This window comes from Alligator mississippiensis, chromosome 3 (genome assembly GCF_030867095.1).
Source record: "Alligator mississippiensis isolate rAllMis1 chromosome 3, rAllMis1, whole genome shotgun sequence".
Taxonomy (NCBI): domain Eukaryota; kingdom Metazoa; phylum Chordata; order Crocodylia; family Alligatoridae; genus Alligator; species Alligator mississippiensis.
Genome location: NC_081826.1, coordinates 74,462,438 through 74,481,876, shown reverse-complemented (window position 1 = coordinate 74,481,876; position 19,439 = coordinate 74,462,438). Strand labels below are relative to the sequence as shown.

Here is a 19,439-nt window from a genome sequence, read left to right as displayed (position 1 = left end):
ACTAGTGATCCGTGCTGTACAGGTTACAAGAAATATTTCCTGCATACAGTGCAAATATAATTCTGGATAAGCTACCATTTGACCATTTGTCACCGTGTGCAAGTCTTTACCACTACTGCACCCTGTTCCCTATGATGGAATAAGCCATAGTAATTTTAATTTGAAAAAAAAATAACGATTAACAGCAACAGCTCTAGAAGCTTTCATACAAAGGGTATCCCAAAATCCTCACAGCACTTATTTTGTAATCAACCTAGCAGCTCACCCAACTAGCCTGCACACACTGTATAACTTCAGTAGACTTCTCCATGGTCCTGAAATGGAGGCACAGTGAAACTTGCTATAAAACACCTTTCACATGAGTGATGATTTTTAGACCATTCTCCATCCTTTTCTCCATGGGTATCTTAAGGAAAGGAAGGGAGGAAAGCTAAGTCAGTGCTCCCTATGACACAGTAGCTGATGTAAAAAAAGTGTCAAGGTCACATCCCTAAAATGAACCTTTTTATACCTGGGGAAAAACTTACTTTAAAAAACCGAACACACTTTATCATAGAACTCTTCCGCTCTGCTCTTGGTATCTTGATAGAACCCCAAAGGTGCTATCAGATGGCACAAATGGGAAATGGGAATGTTAACTTTTGGCCCTGCTTAAATGCTGAGGAGATGAAGGAAGGAAACAGTACTTACGGACTTTGTCGAATCATAAGAAAGAGCAGGGAACTATAAAATCAAAGCTATTTACTAAATGCTGGATCAGTGCCAGGAGATCAAGCACTAATTCTGCCCACCACTGCCAAAATAGAAGGGAATGGAGCTGATAGGATCTGAAAAGCTAGGACAGCCAATCCACTGGGAGGCAAGAAAAATGTCAGTACCGCTAAATAGGAGAGGTTAGTTAATGGGCATCATGGAGGGCTGTGACTGATTCAATTCTGCTGGGAACCAGTCACTAGGTGCGGTCACTCATGGAGCAAGATAAAGTACTGGACAGGAAAGGAAGACAGGGAAGATGATGCAGACTATGTTTCTATTTAGTCCCTAGAATGCTTCAACTTTTCAGGAAAATGAAGGTCAAAGAAGGTTTGCTCAGCTACCTTTTAAATGGTAATTAGTGAGCTCCAAATGCTGTTTACACTTTCAACCCCCAAATCAGGTCACTGAATTTATTTTCCATCCCTTTGGCGGGTAAATTAGAACACTTGGATCCATAAACCAGAAGCAACTTTTAATCCTTTTAAACTACAAAGCTGCCAGCATCCATGGGTGGAATTTTCTGAGTGTATAGAAACAAGTCTTCCCCACTTCCAGGTGGGAAGAACAGGCCAAAACAAGAATGGGACCACAGAACTTTCTGTATGAACCTTATTAGACAGGCCAAACTGCCTGAACTGAAATGAATGCTCTAGGAATTTCTTTGTAAGCCTTCTTTGAATGTATAACAAGGAAACAGTGGAGATAGACAATAAAATGAACATATTTCTTTCCCTTTGGGAGCAGTGACTATTTCATCTTTTTTAAAGTCAGGAAGAAAGGGGTGAGCAATCAAAATATTCTCCCAAAAATCAAGCTATTTTATAAAGGGGCTCCTTCAAAGATGTGTTTTGTTTTCTTCTTAGTACACAATTAATGAATAGTTTCAAATATTTTAAACAGCAAATACAAACAGCATGGGACTGGTACCTAATAAGACTCCTTCCTGAGAGTTAAAGTCTTGGTCTGACCATATCTGCTGTGCCCTCTCTACTCCCACCTTCAATAAGTGGGTCTCTGCTACATACAGGTTCCTTGGTACAGTCTATGAAGCTGCAGGGAGCAGAGGAGTTAAAATGGAGAAGTAGATGCCTATTAAGCCATGCTTTTAACAGACTTCAGTACCACCTGAGATACTAGAATTTGAGAGGATTCCCTGCTTCTTCATGCGAAAAAATGGAAACGAACACAGTAACAAAATGTTCATAATCTGAATCTTATTGATTTTTCTTCTCCCTTCTCTCAGAAGCTTGCTCTCTAATAGTTTGATGAAAGTGGTGATTTGAGGAAATAATATATATACTTCCCCAAATCACCACTTTCATCAAACTATTAGATAAATATAGTATATTTATCTACTATCTCAAACTATAAACTATGTGTATATTTACACACACATGCACACACACACACGCACACACACAGTTGTTATAGGAACAGTCTGGGCACCCAGTAGCTAATGAATGATGGATTGATTAATACATATGCTAATGTGGTTCCTACATGCTCTATCAATACTTAAATGTTGGCACAGCAAAAGAGCACAGGAGTGCCAAAGCTGTGGGTTTAAATACATTATTAGCCATCATATTAGTGTGTTAAACATCTTAAGAAAAGGATTAGCCTATACGACAAAAAAAGAATCAAATGGAGAAAGAAGTATTACTTACACAGCAAACTTTCTAGGACTGTGTACACAAAGGACTCATTGCTAACCTTGTTAGCAGTCTTGCACATCTTTTGTAATCTAAAAATAAAATCATCCACAACAATAGTTAACCTATTTTTACTATAATAATTTGAGTTATGAATTTATCTGAAATAGTTGAAAAATGTTAGCATAAATTATTACAGCTAGAATGGATTTTTTTAAATAACGTCTTTTCTTTTTTTAACACATTTTTACCAGGGACAAGATCACTCACCTCAGAGGTGCATGACCTGGATTCAGCTCTTCGCTCTAAAGGAGAACCTCCTAATCACCTGACTATAGAGCAGGGGTGGGCAACATGCAGCCCAGGGGCCAGATGTGGCCCACCAAGCCATTCTATCCAGCCCGTGGGGCTCCTAAAAAATTTAGAAAATTAATATGAATCTGCCCTGAGCTGCCTGTCAAGTGGCCTTCAATGGCTTGCTGAAATTCAGTAAGCGGCCCTCTCCCCAAAATAATTGCCTGCCCCTGCTATAGAGATTCTAAGATGAGATTCTTCAATAGCTCCTGCTGGAGTTGTTCCATACTCTGAGAATAAAGATTTGCTGAAGCAGGGACTGGAACCCAGGTGGTGATGACTCTCGCCAGGTGATTAGGACATTCTCTTTGTTGCCCTCTTATCCCTGTGGCTATTTAGCTACTTACCTTGATGTAAATCCCTTTCTGGTATCTGAAGTGAATAAATATGAACTTGGCTCTCCTGCCTTCCTGGAGAGTACCCTAACTTCCAGGCAGTGGGGTGCTCTTAGTGGTGGCTTCTCCACATTGTCCTGCTTAAGTTATTCCAGTCTGGGAAAATTCTACAATAGTCTTCTCTTTCAGGATGTAGGACAGGAGAAACTGAAAACTCTTTATCCAAAAACACCCCACAGTCTACAGGCTTGGGTGCACACCTGTGAAGTGGATTCTAATCCCTCTTTGGGCAGAAGTCTCTTTTAACCTTTGCAAGTGCTCTAACCACTGAATATGGGCTAAAGGGAGGAAATGACGTTTCCTTTTCCTTCTTCAGCCCTGCTAAAAATCTCGCCCTTCATTTTCAATGAAACAGAACATTTCAAGTTGAACAAAATAAAGGTTTTTTTCCTTATTGTTTTGCAAAAATATAAATATAAAATATTTCTTTGTTTCAAATCAAACTGAGTTTTGGTTCAATGGTTGAACTGAACAATAAGTTATGTACATAAGCTATAATTACAGTCTAACTCTCTGCCATGCAGATACCCACTTTACACAACTGTATGAGGGAAGAATTGTGACTCTTGTTCTTTCCTCAGGGTATATAATATGAAGGAATCACACAATGCAGCAGAATTCAAAAAATCATATTTACTAAATGTATCTAACGTGAAAGGCCTAGCTACATATACACACTACTTCCCTAGTGAGAGTCTAGTAATTTCTGAAACTTAGAAGATTATTAAGCATCAAAGTATTTACTCCCACATATCTAAACACCATAGGAAAAAGGAAAAAAATGTATTGCAAAGAGGAAGTGAATACATTTAGTCTCTACAGAATCAGTTTCTCTATTTCTAAGGGCTGACTTAGGGCCACTATTACTAAGCCAATCAGGATTTGAGTATTTGGACTGTGCTCTATGTAAAAACTAGATTCCCACTGAGACTTAGCATCTGTAACAGGATGCCAGAGGCTCCCATTACTTTAAGAAAGAAACACTGGCAGGGAGATCCCCAGGTAGGGGGAATCACTGCCAATTTGAGCTGGCTGCAGAGGAGTAGGCGGCTGGGGACTCATAGACTAAGAGTGCGTATTGCAAGGCTAGCAGCCCAGCAATAGGACAGTAGGGCAGATCCCTGCTAAGACAGTAAGAGTAGCAGTTGTAAACTTCCCTGGAAGCTAGCCACAGTGATGCCAACTCTCACGACATTATTGCAAGTTGCGATTTCTAAGTAAAATTAAGTCTGACTCATGATTCATAGAGTGTAGAGTCGGAAGGGACCACAGTGGATCATCTTGTCCGACCCCCTGCCCCTGGCAGAAAAGAGGACCGAGGTCAGATGACCCCAGCCAGGTGACTATCTAGCCTCCTCTTGAAGACCTCCAAGCTAGATGGTAGCACCACCTCTCCTGGAAGCCCATTCCAGATCCTGGCCACCCTTACTGTGAAAAATTTCTTCCTAATATCTAACCTAAATCCACTCTCAACTAGTTTACACCCATTATTCCTAGTCACTCCCTGGGGCGCCTTAGTAAACAGCGCTTCCCCTATTCCCTGTTGCCCTCCCCTAATAAATTTATAGGCGGCCACAAGATCTCCCCTCAGCCATCTCTTGTGAAGGCTGAAGAGATTCGGCTCTCTCAACCTCCCCCCTGTAGGGTCTATCACGAAGGCCACTAATCATGCGAGCAGCCCTCCTCTGGACCTTTTTGAGATTCCCCGCATCCCTCTTGAAGTGCAGCGCCCAAAACTGGACACAGTACTCCAACTGCGGCCTGACCAGTGCCGCATAAAGGGGGAGCATCACCTCCTTTGTTCTATTAGTAATGCACCTGCTAATGCACGACAAGGTGTGATTGACCTTGTTGATGGACTCATTACACTGCCAGCTCACATTCATCTTGGAGTCAATTATGACTCCAAGATCCCTCTCTGGCTCCGAGCTGCTGAGAAGGACACTCCCCAAACTATAGGTGTGCTGAGGGTTCCTCCTTCCCAGGTGGAGTACCTTACATTTATCTTTATTAAATTACATCCTATTTCTCTCTGCCCGTTGATCCAACCTGTCCAAGTCAGCCTGAATCTGCTCCCTGCCCTCTAGTGTACTAACTTTGCCCCATAACTTGGTATCATCAGGTATCATCTGCTCTCACAACAGAACTCTCAAATCTCAGGATTTCTTTTCTTCTTCTGGTGTGTGTAGAGCAGCAAGGAGCAGGTAAGTCTGTGGAGGAGAAGGGGCAGGGGGAGAGGGAAGGGGCAGTGCTGGGGAAGACATCGAGGCAGTGGAGTGGAAGCAGGTGCACAGGTGAATAGGGCCCCAAAGCCAGGGCAGGTTGTGCAACAGAGCTGTAGGTGGTTCATCCAGAGGTGGGGGTGGGAAGGGGGAGGGTAGGCGCGGCTCCCCTCTACACTGCATGCCCCCACAGGGGAATAAATGGGGGGCATGTGCCCTCCTGCATTTGTGTGGGGCAGAGGTGGGCTGCCCATCATGGGCTGGGGCTGTGAGAGCAGCAGGATGCTATGTTGCATCTCCTGCCACCAGATGGGCAAGGAATGTGCAGCACAGCCAGTGTGCAGCTACTGAGGCAAATGCAACAGGGCACAGAGCCCCAGCCCGCAGAGGGCAGCTTGCCTCTGCCTTGTGCACAAATCTGGGAGGCACATGCCCCCATGCCTCCCCTAGGGGGATGCGCAGAGGCTGGGAGCTGCACCCCACTCCCCTGTGCCTCTGGACAAGGCACCTGCGGGCCCCATTCATCCCAGCCCCTGCTTCTAACCCCATACCCTCCCTTAGCATGGGGGCTCCAGTCTGCCTCCCTACCCCTTCCACTCCCTTCCCCCCTGCCCCTGTCTTCCCACACATTTACCTGCTGGGCGCTGTCCATGTCTGTCTGGAAAGTGCTGCACAACAGTCCAGCAGATGTCATCCCAATCGTAACAATAGGTACAAATTTTTATTTTTTTTTCTAAAGCATTATCAGTTGTAATAATATAGTTTTTGTATAAATCTCTGACCTCTTAGAAGTTAAATAAGTGACTAGTGGGGTTTATAAACCAACGGTCAATATATTCATATTGGTTTGTACTTCAAAAATAGCATCTCTTGATTTACATACGAAATCTGTTGATTTTTAAGAGTTTGTCTCTTGATTCTTGATACACTGGGGTTGGCAATACTGTAGCCATCAGGATCTAAATGGAAACCCTTGCAGGTGGCTAGGAAGTCACCTGACCAGAAGGGGCAGGGTTTGGGAGAAATATAAACCCAGGGCCTGAGCCACAACATGCAGTCTAGCCCTGCAGGTGGCAAGTAGAGAAGCTCATGAGCAGGATGGCTACAGGAGAGGGATAGTCTGGCACTTGAGCTGCCCTGGGGACTGCAAGTAAGAGGCTTGCAGGAAGTAGAACCCAGCATGGAGGCATTTTAGTTACAGGGAAGCAGAAAACTGAGAGAGGTGCAACTAGGGCTAGGGGCCCACAGCCCTAGAGAGAGACAACCAGGACCACAGCTCAAGAAGGAACAAGATGTAGCACCCTAGGCCTACGTTAAAGGGGCCAGCCAGAGGAAAGGGGAAGAGGCCAGGAGGAACAAGGCCCAGACAAGGGAAAAGAGGTTTACAGTGGCCTGATTTAAGAGTGATTTACTGATCACATCCATGAAGCATGGGCCTATCTGTAGAGGCAGAAAGAGGCCAAGAAGACAACAGGTGCCCTGGGGCACAGAAAGGCCAGAAGGGCCCACTTAGTGCTTGAGGGACAGGACTGAATTCAGCAGGGTGCAGAAAGGACCTGCTGGCTGGACGACAGATGAGGGCTCTCTCTGGGACCCCAGGGAAGCCTCCCTTTTACAAGTCAATTAAGTATATCAAGGTGTGGCAGGTGAGATAAGGTGAAGAGAGAGAGTAACCCAGGGGGCCTGAGTGGGGCAGGAGCCATGTAGCCACCGGGGGGTGTCATGGCTGCTTCAAGGGGGCACACCTGCTACAACATGGCACACAATTAAAGACCCTCAGAAGCTCATAAGAAATGGTCACCACTTTGCAGAATGATGCCTTATGACCTCAAGTGACCATTTTTAAAAAAAATGTGGATGGTAAAGTTTTGTTAGAAAGCACTGTCCTACAGTGTGTGGTCTCGCTTGATTAATACAATTTAATTTTGTAATCAAATGACATATTCATTTTTCTCCCTTTTTGCAAGTTACCACTGCAACAAGTTCTCTGGAATTTTGCCTGGGTAAGGGAAAGGGCGTCTGTCAATAATGTAGGCAACGACTATATTGTTTCCAGCATTTTTTTTGTTTGCAAAAGAAAAACCTAACGCAAGTTGGGAGTGTACTGAATTTAATTCTTTAAGGTACAGCTGTAAATTTCAGAAAAATAATTATCAGAAATTGAATATACTATAACTTATCTGTTCCCCAAAGTCCTGGTTTTTCTCTCATGGATACTAGTCTTATTACTGGGAGAAACTCCATTAGAATTAACAGAATTACGCTAGCGTAAAATTTAGTTTCATAGCACTTGACAAAATAGGCTCTTACCTATGAGAGCCTGAATAAGTGTTTACCTTGCCTTTTCTTCTGCCTTAGACATCAGACTAACACAGCTAACTTCATTTCTAGTGTAAAATTAGTGAAGGATTAAACTCTGCATGTGTTATGGTATACCAATAGTATAAGAAATATATGTATGAGCAAAATATCACATCCATGTTTAATATGGTACACACTCAGGAAGAAAACCAAGCATGTTTTTTAGTGGACAAGTCGCTACTCTTACAGCTAAATATAATTTCAGCTTTTACTTACAGGCTGGTGTTGAACAGTCCCTTGTGTTGTGATAGAGTCGATGGAAATGCTTGCTACACTCAGCTGAGAATGTGACTGGCCCTATTAGATAGTAAAGTAAACAGGAGTTAATTACAAAATGAACATTACCAAGATGATTTGATAAATTCAAATGCATGTGTATATAAGAGCGTAAGTCCAAATGTGCTTCAATATTCTTCATGATTAAACAAAATCTTCAGAAACAAAAACATTAAAAAGGCCAAGAACTGAAATAATATGTTGGACCCCCACAACTGGTGACATTTTACAACATTAACATTAGGGCTGAGCGAAACGGCTGTGTTTCGATTCAGTTTTGGATTCAGCCCTTTCAGAGGACAGTGATTCTTTTTGGTGTTTCAGATCATTGTCCCTTTTTGTTTTGGCTGAATCTCCTCTTAATCTGTTTTGCATGGGCTTCAAGGGAAGCTTCACACAGCCCTACCTACCCAGTTGAGCAAGGCTTGGGGTTGGGGACAGCAGGGTCCCAGCGCAGAGCAGGATGAGGCCATGGGTGCCTCATCCGGGAAAGGGAGAGGGCTGCTGCCCTCCGTGCAGGTGAGAAGACCCCCGCACAGATCTCTGATCCCTGTCACACCAGGTCACGGGGCAGGGAAGCAGCGCAGAGCAGTGAGGAAGCCTGCTGGTCCCTGCTGCACAATTTGGCTCCACAGGGAGCAGAGATCCGGACCAGAGTTTCCTCACCACCACTGCCTGCCCCGCTCTGTCCCAGCAACATGGGGCTGCACGGGGCAGGCAGCGGAGGTGAGGAGATCCCAGCATGGATCACTGCTCCCTGAGGAGCCAGGTCATGTGGCAGAGCAGTCCTGGTCCCTGCCACGTGACCTGGCTCGACAGGGAGCAGGGATCTGGGGTTGCACAGGGTGGGCAGCAGGGAGGAGACCCTGGCACAGATCTCTACTCCTTGAGAAGCCAGGTAGCATGGCAGGGATTCACCAGCCCCCGGTTTGATTTCCCAGCCCCTGATCATTCCCCCAGCTCTTCCCAGGGGGGTCAGGCCCCCAGATCTGCACACTAGGTGCACTGGAGCCAGCAGCAGCACCACAGTCCTCCTGGCACTCAGTGCAGGCTGAGCCAAGCGGCTGCCGATAGCCCCAGCCTGTAGCAGCAGCCTGCTGATACCCTGTGTGCAGATCGGGGGCCTGTGCCCCCCAGGGAAGAGCTGGGGGAATGATCAGAGAGCTGGGGAATCTAACCAGGAGCTAGATGTCAATATCAGAGCAGTCCTTCCTTCCCTCTTCTTAGTTTTTGTCTCCCTGGAAGCCCGGCTCTGAAACTGAAATTCTCCAAAACATTTCCAAAATGTTTCAGAGCCTTCTGTTTTGATTTGTATTCAGTGTTTCAGGCACCGAAACAACCCGAAACACCTCCAAAATTAAACAGCTGCCGAAATTTTCCACAGCCCTAATTAACATACTTAAAAATACCATTAATGTGACTCTTAAAATTATAATGTAACCTGGTTATGATTACATGAATTCTTGCAAAAACAGGAAGTATACATGCACACATGACAGTTGTTGGGGAAGGATTGCTGATTTTCATGTCTAAACCTTATCACTAAGGTTTCACTTTGTCAGGCCATCTCCTGGATCCTGGGGAGGGGAGGGGAAAAGGAGGTCTCAGTCTGCTCACTCATCCTAGTCTGCCACTTCCCTGGCTGAACACACAGGCTGGATGCTGGTGACCAAAACCTTCCATCTGGGCCTAGCCACCTACACACTCCCTGCCACCAGATTGGCCAATCAGGGTTAGCTGGCCCTTCACCTCTTCCTATAGAAACCTCTGACTCAAAAGAAAAGTGTCTGGGCAACAGGGCTTAACCTGTACCAGTCTCCTTTGCCCTTGGCTTGTGCCTCAACCAGCTCTCTGACTGATCCCTTGGCTACCTGACCTGGCTCGCCCTCAGACTCCATCTTATACCTGACACTTTGGCTTCTTAGTCCTGGCTTGATTTCCTGGATACCTGACCTGGCTTGCTTTATCACTCTACACTCTGCCCAACCATCCAAATCCCTGGCTCAGCTCTTCCAACTGACCTCCTGGCTCCCCAGTACTCAGATTCTGTGTGTTCCTCTTGATCCAAGTTGCTCTTCTAGACCCTGAGTGACTCTCAGACTTGGCTGCCCACAACCTGGCATGACATCCTTATTTGTGCTTTTTAATATTTGATACATTATATCTTTATTATAGTAAAATACTGCTGCAATGCCTTCTCACACTATGAGAATGATCACGATCAGAAATAAAGGCTTTTGAAAATGATACACTGTTGGCTACAAATGTCCAACTCGGGATCCTTAAAATTATGGTTTATTAGGCGGATTGAAACACTGTAATGAGTTAAATCATAAACCTTGGGGCTGGTCCTTCCACACACACACATGCACACACACAGTAACAAACTACAAGAGTCAGGTATATCTATCCTACAGGCGCTGGAGTCTGTCGTTGAGGCTTCTTTCAGCGTTGTATCATCTTCCAGAAGGGGGTTGCCGGCTGGTCCTTCTGGCTGGACAGGTCGGGTGCTGGTCAAGTTGGAGATCAAGAGGGCACCACTGAGGGTCACTTTTCACTGCTTTTTATCTGTCCTTGGCAGACTTTGGTGACTCCCCAATTTTCAGGTTTGCTCAATCCAGGGGTCGTTGACCCTCATGGGACTTCCCCCCCTCGGTGGCTACTGGATGGCATCTGTCAGCCCCAGGGGTCGTCTGCATGTATGTACAGGTTTGGGAGTCTGTTGATGAATTTTGAATAGGGCTCTGGGAGCGGTCGATTTGGAGATATTCAGCCCAAAAGTTGGTCCCCGGCATTGATTAACTCAGGCCAGGGCTTGTAGCCCTTGATCAGTGAGGTTTAGAGATTTCCCGGTTGTTACATTGTCTTCTATTGAGTTCTTCCCTTGGTTGATCTGCAGTTTTCTTAGGTGTTCATTGCTGCCTACTACTGTGTTACGCATTCAATCACTGATTCACTTGCTCTTTCAGGGGCCAGCCTGATACAGGGAAGGGCAGTTTGATTCCTGCCCTTGTTAACATTGTTACAATGTATAACTTACTTATGAAACTAAACACATTTAGTTGAAAGTTGAAAGGTGAGGAGTATAAAATATAAGCTACAAAAGTAATGCCATGGCACACAAATAGATAAAAATACCAAAATACAAGGGGAGATACAAAATGCACACACACAAATTTCAAAACACAATTCCTTATCTTAAAGTGAAAGAAAGAGGAAGGAAGAAAAGGTAGAAGAGGAAAAACATATCCAAGGAGGGGAGAGCAACTGCAGGCAAGAGGAAAAGGGGCTTTCTGCTACAACACCAACTGTTTTGGTCATGAAGTTCCAGAAAGAAGTACAAAGTTAACAGTAATATTTCCAATAAGGTAAAAAATAAAATTGCATAGCTACCACAGTATTCAGTTAATCAAAGGTAGAAGCAATAAAAGTGATATAGTTCATTGCCTGGATGTCCTAAATTAATTGCTAAGCAGATGCGGTATTTTAAATAGATTTTAAACAAATAGAAGTTTCTAAGCCCAACAACACTAAAGAAATTAGATTGTGGCTTCTATTTTCATCTAAATGCTTCATGGATTTTAATGTAGGACTTGGCTTCCAAGGCGATTTTGTTTTATTTAAGGATTTGATATATCTTTGTTCTTGCTCAATTAGCCCCATAAAAAAATGACAGTGTTTTGTTTCTCTGCTGTTCTGATGCATGTCACAGTTCCAAGCTGTGTTAGCTCATCTGGATACAGTGCCAGTGCCATTTCATCTCATGTTAATGAGATAAAATTAAGGAACTGAAAATGTAGGCTAAATTTTAAAGGAAAATATACTCATGGTAAGACCTACTAAAGTTGCTGAACAGGTTATCAAAGAAACAGGAACACCACCCGAGACCTTAAAACTCAATTGGAGAAAATTATTAAATACTACATAGGAAATAATCCTGTGCTGACAAGAGAATGAGATTCCTGACTTCCAGAATGATCCTACCTGATTTAGTCATGCATTACTTAGGCAAATAGTCTTGCTATTTTCCTTGGGACAACTCACACAAAAATAGATATTCACATGATTCATGGCTCCAGAGTCAGGCCCCATACAGTATCCTTTTAATCTCTGACTTCTGTGATTCAGTACTCTAGATTTATGCTTGATAGTATTCATAACTGCTCTTCGTTACTGCTATTTATTTACTCCATATTATAGGTTCTTATACTGTATCCATGGCTTTATCCAAGCAGTTTCCACATGTAGAAACAAACAAAAAATACCATCATATAGTCAAGTGAAGTTTTTTTTTTTCTCCAATTGTTATTCCACTATAAATACATTGGACATGCTATGTGAGAAAGCCAAGTTGAAGATTTTTTTTTTTAATTTAGACTGAAAAGTGATGAAATTGTGGCTGTTCTAGTTACTACAAGACTGAATTCTACAACAGCAGACCAAGTAACAAAATAATGTCTCCTGATTGATTTTGGCTCTTTTCAAAGCAGCAGTTGCACAATTCATTACGGAAGAAGTTCGACAGCGTGGGGAATGGATTTATAAGGGAAGAATGGGAACTTTGGTTAAAGAAACGGAATAAGGTAAGACAAATCCTTTCTTCTAAACCTGTGGAGGTAATTTGAAGTTTGGAATGGGAATCAAAAGGGGTTGAAATGCCTGAAAGCCTAGACAGTTAGAGTGGAAGAAACAGTGTGCATGTGAGTGTCTTCAAAGGAGCTTTCTACTTTTCAGAGTTATTTGCTTAATGTATAAATAAAGTGAACTTGATTGTTATTTAACTGAGTTTTGAATGTATGTACTGAATTCATTCAGGATGCTCTTTTCTGGACAAAAGACACCCTATGTTTCATCAAGAGAACTTCCTTGTCAACTTAACTAGACTCTAGGGATGTTTATACACGTGCTCTGGGAGGTATAGTGAGGGGGGGGTGTGCTTTAATTAGCACATCTCCAAGAACCATGCTAATTAAAATCACCTGGAGTGTCATGTGTATCAGCGTCTCTATGCTAAAAAAATAGTGGCGGGGCACTTTGAACTAAAGCTCATCAAACAAGCTTTAGTTTAAAAGACCACACCACCATTTTTCAGTGTGGGGACACTGATACACGTGACACTGGAGTCTTCCGGAGCACAGTAATTACCATGCTTCAGCAGACTCAAGTCTGCTCTGATGCACTGTAATTACAGCATACTGGAGCAGCCTCCCTGCACATGTATAGGAGCCCTAGGAGGCCCAAATAACCTAAAAGGCATCTGAAATTAAGGATGTTCTAGCAGCCCTTATAAGGACTGGTAAGAAGGGGAAAACTTCTAATTTAACTCCACAATTTTTTCAGCAAGGACTGTCATGAGCCCACAATATTTTGATGAGCTTGTGGCATGTCATGCATGTTTTCCTGAACTTGTTTTACTGATATGGCATGTATAGTCTCTGTGCATAGGTAGTGTGAAGCTATATTTAGCTTTACAGTCCTTAAGTTTATATGCATTATGGTATTTGATATAAATGTATTTCTTATACATTAAAGTAGGGGCAGGATTGCATAACATGAGCCTGATTTTTAGATGTTATGCCTTAAACAATGAGTTTAGCATCTAAGAAAGGACAGAAGCCTAAATGGCTGAGAATTAGCATCCAAGGTGAGTAAAATGGCCAGTCAAAAAGGCCCTTGCAGATTAGCTTTAGGCACTTGAGCCAGGTCTTTCCAGAATGACAAATTTACAATTTAAAAGGAGAGGCCTCTGGCGAGAATGTCTCCTGGCTATTTAGGCTATTCAGGAAATGACATTTCTCACAGCAGGGGGAAAGCTTCTCTGACAGGAGAAGTTGCAGGAAGCCCTGACAGGAATGTGTTTAGACAAGTGTGTGATAACTTTTAGCTGGTAAAAATCACTTTGCTAAGAGCTGGCAAGAACCAGGTGAGACAGGTAAAGCTGAAGTGCCATATGAGCAGCTCAGACTGCTCTCAGTGGTCAAGCAGTGTTGGCAGAGAGGGGTTTGGGGCTGAAGGCCATATCTGATCTTTGACATAGCTGAGTATTTTTAGCATTAAAAAGAGAAAAAAGTGTTAATAAAAGACAATCTCTACACAGCAACAAGAAGTCTGAAGGAACAGTTAAGAATTGGACCTATTATATAAATGTTCCTTCAGACTTCTCTATTATATAGGTCCAATATTACATTAGGTCCAATATAGACTCTCAGGTATTTTTCTCGGCTTCTCTGTCCTGCTCTTTCCATAGCTATTGTTCTGTATTCTTGGCTCCTTCTGTAACTCTTCCCAACTCTCCAAAGAATCCTCTGTACCACCTGGTTTGGGGTCCTATTCTAGCCACACTCATTGTCTGAAGTTGCATCTCAACTACTGAGGCATCTCCTACTACTTGTTGCCCCCAAAGAAATTTCTCTTCTTAATGTCCCTTTTCCAGATTCCTCTTCCCTTTCTCCTTCCCCTCCTATATCATGTCACTAGTTTTCCCTCATATCTTCCCTTTTACCTCTGCCCAAGACTCCTGTTACTCCAGACCTCAACTTTCCTGTGCCTTGTACTATTCAAGAACACTACTACTGTAAACACGGAAGCAATTATATGGTGGTGAAAAGTCAGCAATATTTACAATCATAAAACACATGATGTTAATGTGCCTATAACTAAAAACAAAAAGGATTTTTGTTCAGGGATAATCAAAGGAGGTTAGGATGCCCAAGCTTCAATACAACTAAGGCACTTATTAGCCTTAGGCTTCTTTAGAAATATCAGCCTTAAGTGAAATGGATGTAACTTCATTATGAATGATATTAGCAATGCAATTAGTTTCTCCTGGCTACTTGGATACACAGAGTATATCTAGATGTACATGAATTTAAAGCAACCATTTTGCTTACCTGTGAAGTGTTTTATGAATTTGTCTTTTAAATTGGAATCTCTTGGAAATATTTCTGAGGAGAAAGAAGAAGAAAAAAGGTTAATTTATTACAAAAATGTACTGTACATAAGCACAATAAGCTACCATATTTATAATCACTTGCCAATTAATCTAGGTACACAGACACTCAATTGTCTATTTCAATTAATTTCACAATAATTCAAATAATTCAGAGAAAGATCAGTGCCAGAAACAGCCATTATAATCTTGTCCAATTTCCTGCAAATCCAAGCTATACATTTCAACCATGAATTCCTGACCGTAGACTGTGGTTGAGCTAATCATATCTTTAGAAACACTCTTAAACAATGTAAGTATAAGACATGTTACATTAGACCATAAATGTTCGGCTTCTAAAGTAATATAAGAATATAGGTAGATACACATCAAGTAAAATATCTCACCTTTTCATGCTTCAAATGAACTGGGAGATGCTCTATACTGCATCTAGGACAACATTAATTCCCATTAAGCTTGACCTTCCTCCCATCTTGTGTAAATTTCAGAGATTTAAAAAATGTTTTCCATTACAAACTGAGACCATTTCATTTCAAGATTTTCACAAAGAACTAGAGAAAGCGTATGCCTCAAACTAGCCAATAGAATCAAACAGAGAAGAGATTTGTACATGAGCCACAGGCTGGTTCAGAGAAGGATTTCCTTAATTTGTTTGGCAAGGTTCTTTGAGAAGATGTGATATCTTTTATTAGGCCAACTGAATAGTTGGAAAAAAAAGTTCTTAGCAAGCTTTCGAGCACAATCACCGTTCTTCAGCCATAGGGAGTCTCTGCTGTTCTGAGACTCCAGGAAATAAGAGAACTACTCAGTTGGTCTGATAAAATTACATCTGCTCAAAGAACCTTGCTGCGGCAACAACCAAAAACCCAGCTGAATTTATTTGTTAATTTATTTAAGGTGAAGTCTCATATTTTCCTCTTGCCACCAAGATTTTTTTATATAATATTTCAGGGGATTTATTTAAAATTACTCAGAGGCAATCATATAAAAAAGTGAAGCCACTTCTGAGCTAAAACATGTATTCTGCATCCCTGCATTTCTAGGATGCTCATTTTATTTCTCACCAGCCAGCTGGGACCAGCCTTCAAAATTCAGGACTGTCTTAGCAAAACCAGGACCTAAGGTCACCCTATTCATACCAGAATACTTATACCAGTAGGTCTGTGCAAACTCAGAATGATCCAGTGTTTGTTACTCATGAGAACCAGATGCTCCAGCATCCATTCACCAGTGAGCAACCATTCAACTTTTTCTTTGAAGTTTTATCACCAAGCTGCCCCACCTTTGCCTTTGCCTGCAGCAGCACAGCTGATCTGGGGGTGGGGATGGGGGTGGGTGGGGGGGGTGGAGGTGTCCTGGATTTCCCATTCTCCCATGTGGTCACCCTAGGTATGAAGAACTGGGTCAGTCACGAGGTATGAAATGACTGAATGATGGAATGAGCTTTTTGGGATTAATCATCATTTTAACAGTGTCCATTTCAACTTGCTACCTTGAGGTTTTCATTTTTGTTGTCTTATAATGCCACATTTTTGTTCGCTAAAAGAATCAAATAAAGTAGACACACACACAAACACACACATGCACAGAGTTTAAATTATTTTTTATGAAAAGTCACAGATAATTTTTGGCACCTTTTGTTCAGCTGCACTTGTTAACATGAGGAACAAATCTAGTTGAATTTACTGGTGGCATTAAAGAAGAAATAATTACTTTATTCTGTCACTCTTAAGGAAGCCTGGTCACACTGTGGTGTTAACAATGGGAGTTCTTACTATCGGTAATGTAGTTACTTCCTATGTTTTAATCAAGTTGCCTTCATTTTAAAGATAGATAGGGTTCTGAAATTCCTAGGACTGCAAAGCAACAGCGTCCACAAGTACTTAACTAAGATCTATAAAAAGAAAAGGCCTCATTGCCAAAGAACATTACATTAAATGTAACTAATAACAGCGTTTGGTGTTAAATAGATTTTATATCATGGAATGGAAGTCAAGAACGAATTATGAAGTCCTACAGGAAATTAAAAAAAAAAAAATCAGTGTGAAATCATCAAGAAAGAAGCTCTATGCTATGTTAGCCCAGCTTGTAACCATCTCTTTTTAGTAGTTTTAGTTACATTTCACCTGATATCAGTCACTTTTAAAGGATGATTTCATGCTCACATGGCAAGATAAATTCCCTAGCTGAATTTCAAAAGATGAACATCAATAATGTGAAATAAAGGTAAGATGAATTTGAAATTTTACATAAACTATAATAATATGGAGTGCCACTGAGTATAAATACACCAGCATGAGAGAAACATGCCTATTAAAATTTAAATGGATGAGATTATACAGAAGAGTTTAGATATTATATTCTTTTCACAAGAAAAAAGGAAAGGCCACAGAAGCCAAATAGGGTTAAGCACTGCTTAAACACCACAAACACACAGTGGTAGGACAATAAGCCATTTCTATTCTCATACAGAAAAACAGCACATAGCATTCCCTGTGCACAGACCTACATTGCTTCCTTATAGTCACAATGTTGCACATGAATTAAAATGAAATAGAATTGCATTACTGAAACAAGATACCCATTGTTTGTATAATGGCTATTAATAACCATAAGTCTTTATTTAAGGATTTTATTCTTCTCTCCAATAGAATGTCTCAGTTTTCACCTCTAGTTTGAAACAATGAAGCATATAAATGACAACTGTCATGAAAACCAACACTGACATGCATCCAATATTAATTACTCTGTTGCTTTGGGGGGGAGGGGCGCTCTACAGAAGGAAGGATTAGGCCCCTCAGAGATCCAGAGAGCAGCAGGTATCTATCCAGTAGCCCCTCACCAAACAAAGTAAAAAGGGATGCTCAGCAGAAGGAAGGATTGGCCCCTTGGAGCTCTGATGAGCAGCAGGCACCCAGCAGCAGGTGCCTGGTGTGATTGCAGGAATTGCACTGGGCACCTGCTGCCACTGCCTGCACTTCACCAGAGCTCTGAGGGGCCCAGTCCTTCCACCTGTGGAGCACTCCTTTCCCCCTTGCATGGCATGGGGCTGCTGAATGCCTGCTGCTGACTGGAGCTCTAAGGGGCCTGATCCTTCCTTCTGTGGAGCAGCTGGGCACACACCTACAACCCCCTTCCAAGGGGGCTCTAGGGCTCTAGAGCAGGTCATCCTAGCGCACGGGGCATCTAATCAGGGGTGGCCCATCACTCAACTGTATTCAGCTGCCCTTAGCAGCCTTTGACATGCTGGGAGGCATGTAGGAGTGCCCTCAGACTGCTGGCTTCAGCCAGTGCAGGTCGGCTTTGAAAGGGCAAACTTGTGTTCTGTTTGCTCCCAAACTAACATAGTCCGCTTAGAGAAACACATGCAATTTAGTTTTAATCTGCCTTGGGTTTTTTAAACGTCTGTACCTAGCCCAAGAATATGTCTAATCCCTTTTTCAACCTGGCTAAACTGCCAGCTTTTACAAAATCCAGTGGCAATGAGTTCCATACTTTACTTGCACACTGTGTGAAAAAGAACTTCCTTTGGTTAGTTTAAAACTTACAATCTCCTAGTTTCATTTATGACTCCTAGTTCTAGTACTGAGAGAGAGAGTAAACAATAGATCCCTATTTACTTTCTCTTTACCATTTAGTATTTTGTAAACCCTTATTATGTACCCCCTCAAGCATCTCTTTTCTAAACTAAATAGGCCTAGACTCTTTAGGGTCTCTGCACGTAGAAGCCCCTCCATGCCACTAATCTTCCTTGCTGCTCTTCTTGGGACCTTCTCTAGTCCTTCTATAGCCTTTTTAAGATGGGGGGGGGGGGGAGGGCAAAGGAACTAGAACTGGACACAGTATTCAAGGTGCAGCTACACCATTGATTTATAGAGGGGTACCATGATACTTTCCATTTTGTTTACAATTCCCTTAAAAATCCTTAATATTTTGTTTGCATTTTTTGATGGCTGCTGATCACTGAGCTAATATTTTTAGCAAACTGTCCACAATGACTCCCAGATCTTTCCTGTGAGGTAACAGCCAATGTAGAGCTCATATTAGTGTAGTTATCAGTTGGTTTATTTTTGCTCACATGCATCACTTTACATTTATATACATGGAATTTCATGTGTCATTTAGTTGCCAATTCACTCAATAGTGCCAGATCTTTCTGTAGTTCTTCACAGTTCACCTTTGTCTTTACCACTTTGAAAAACTTTGTGTCATCTGCAAATTTGACCACTTCACTGTTCACCCCTTTTCCCAGATCATTTATGAATAAGTTAAATAGCGCTGGTCCCAACTCAGATCCCTGGGGGACCCTGCTGCTTGCTTCTTTCCATCCCGAAAAGTGACCATTTATATTCACTCTTCATTTTCTATCTTTAAACCAATTTCTAATCTACAAGTGGAGCTTCCAAGCAAACCCATAATGAGGAACCTTGTCAAAGGCTTTTTTTTGGCAGTCTAGATATGCTATGTCAACTGG

General features: G+C 42.3%; 1 protein-coding gene across 2 annotated transcripts in view; it reads right to left on the bottom strand.

Annotated features, from left to right (window-relative positions):
- Positions 1-19,439, bottom strand: part of ALKAL1 (ALK and LTK ligand 1) — a 64,363-nt gene that overhangs the window by 808 nt on the left and 44,116 nt on the right. The window contains exons 2-4 of one of the 2 annotated variants that reach the window (XM_059723478.1): positions 14,907-14,960; positions 7,957-8,037; positions 2,424-2,500 (exon numbers count right to left, since the gene is read on the bottom strand). In XM_059723478.1, coding sequence (XP_059579461.1) covers positions 2,436-2,500; positions 7,957-8,037; positions 14,907-14,960 — 200 coding nt within the window. In that variant the 3' untranslated portion in view covers positions 2,424-2,435. The remainder of the gene's footprint in view (positions 1-2,423; positions 2,501-7,956; positions 8,038-14,906; positions 14,961-19,439) is intronic. The other variant, XM_059723479.1, reaches the window with a different exon arrangement.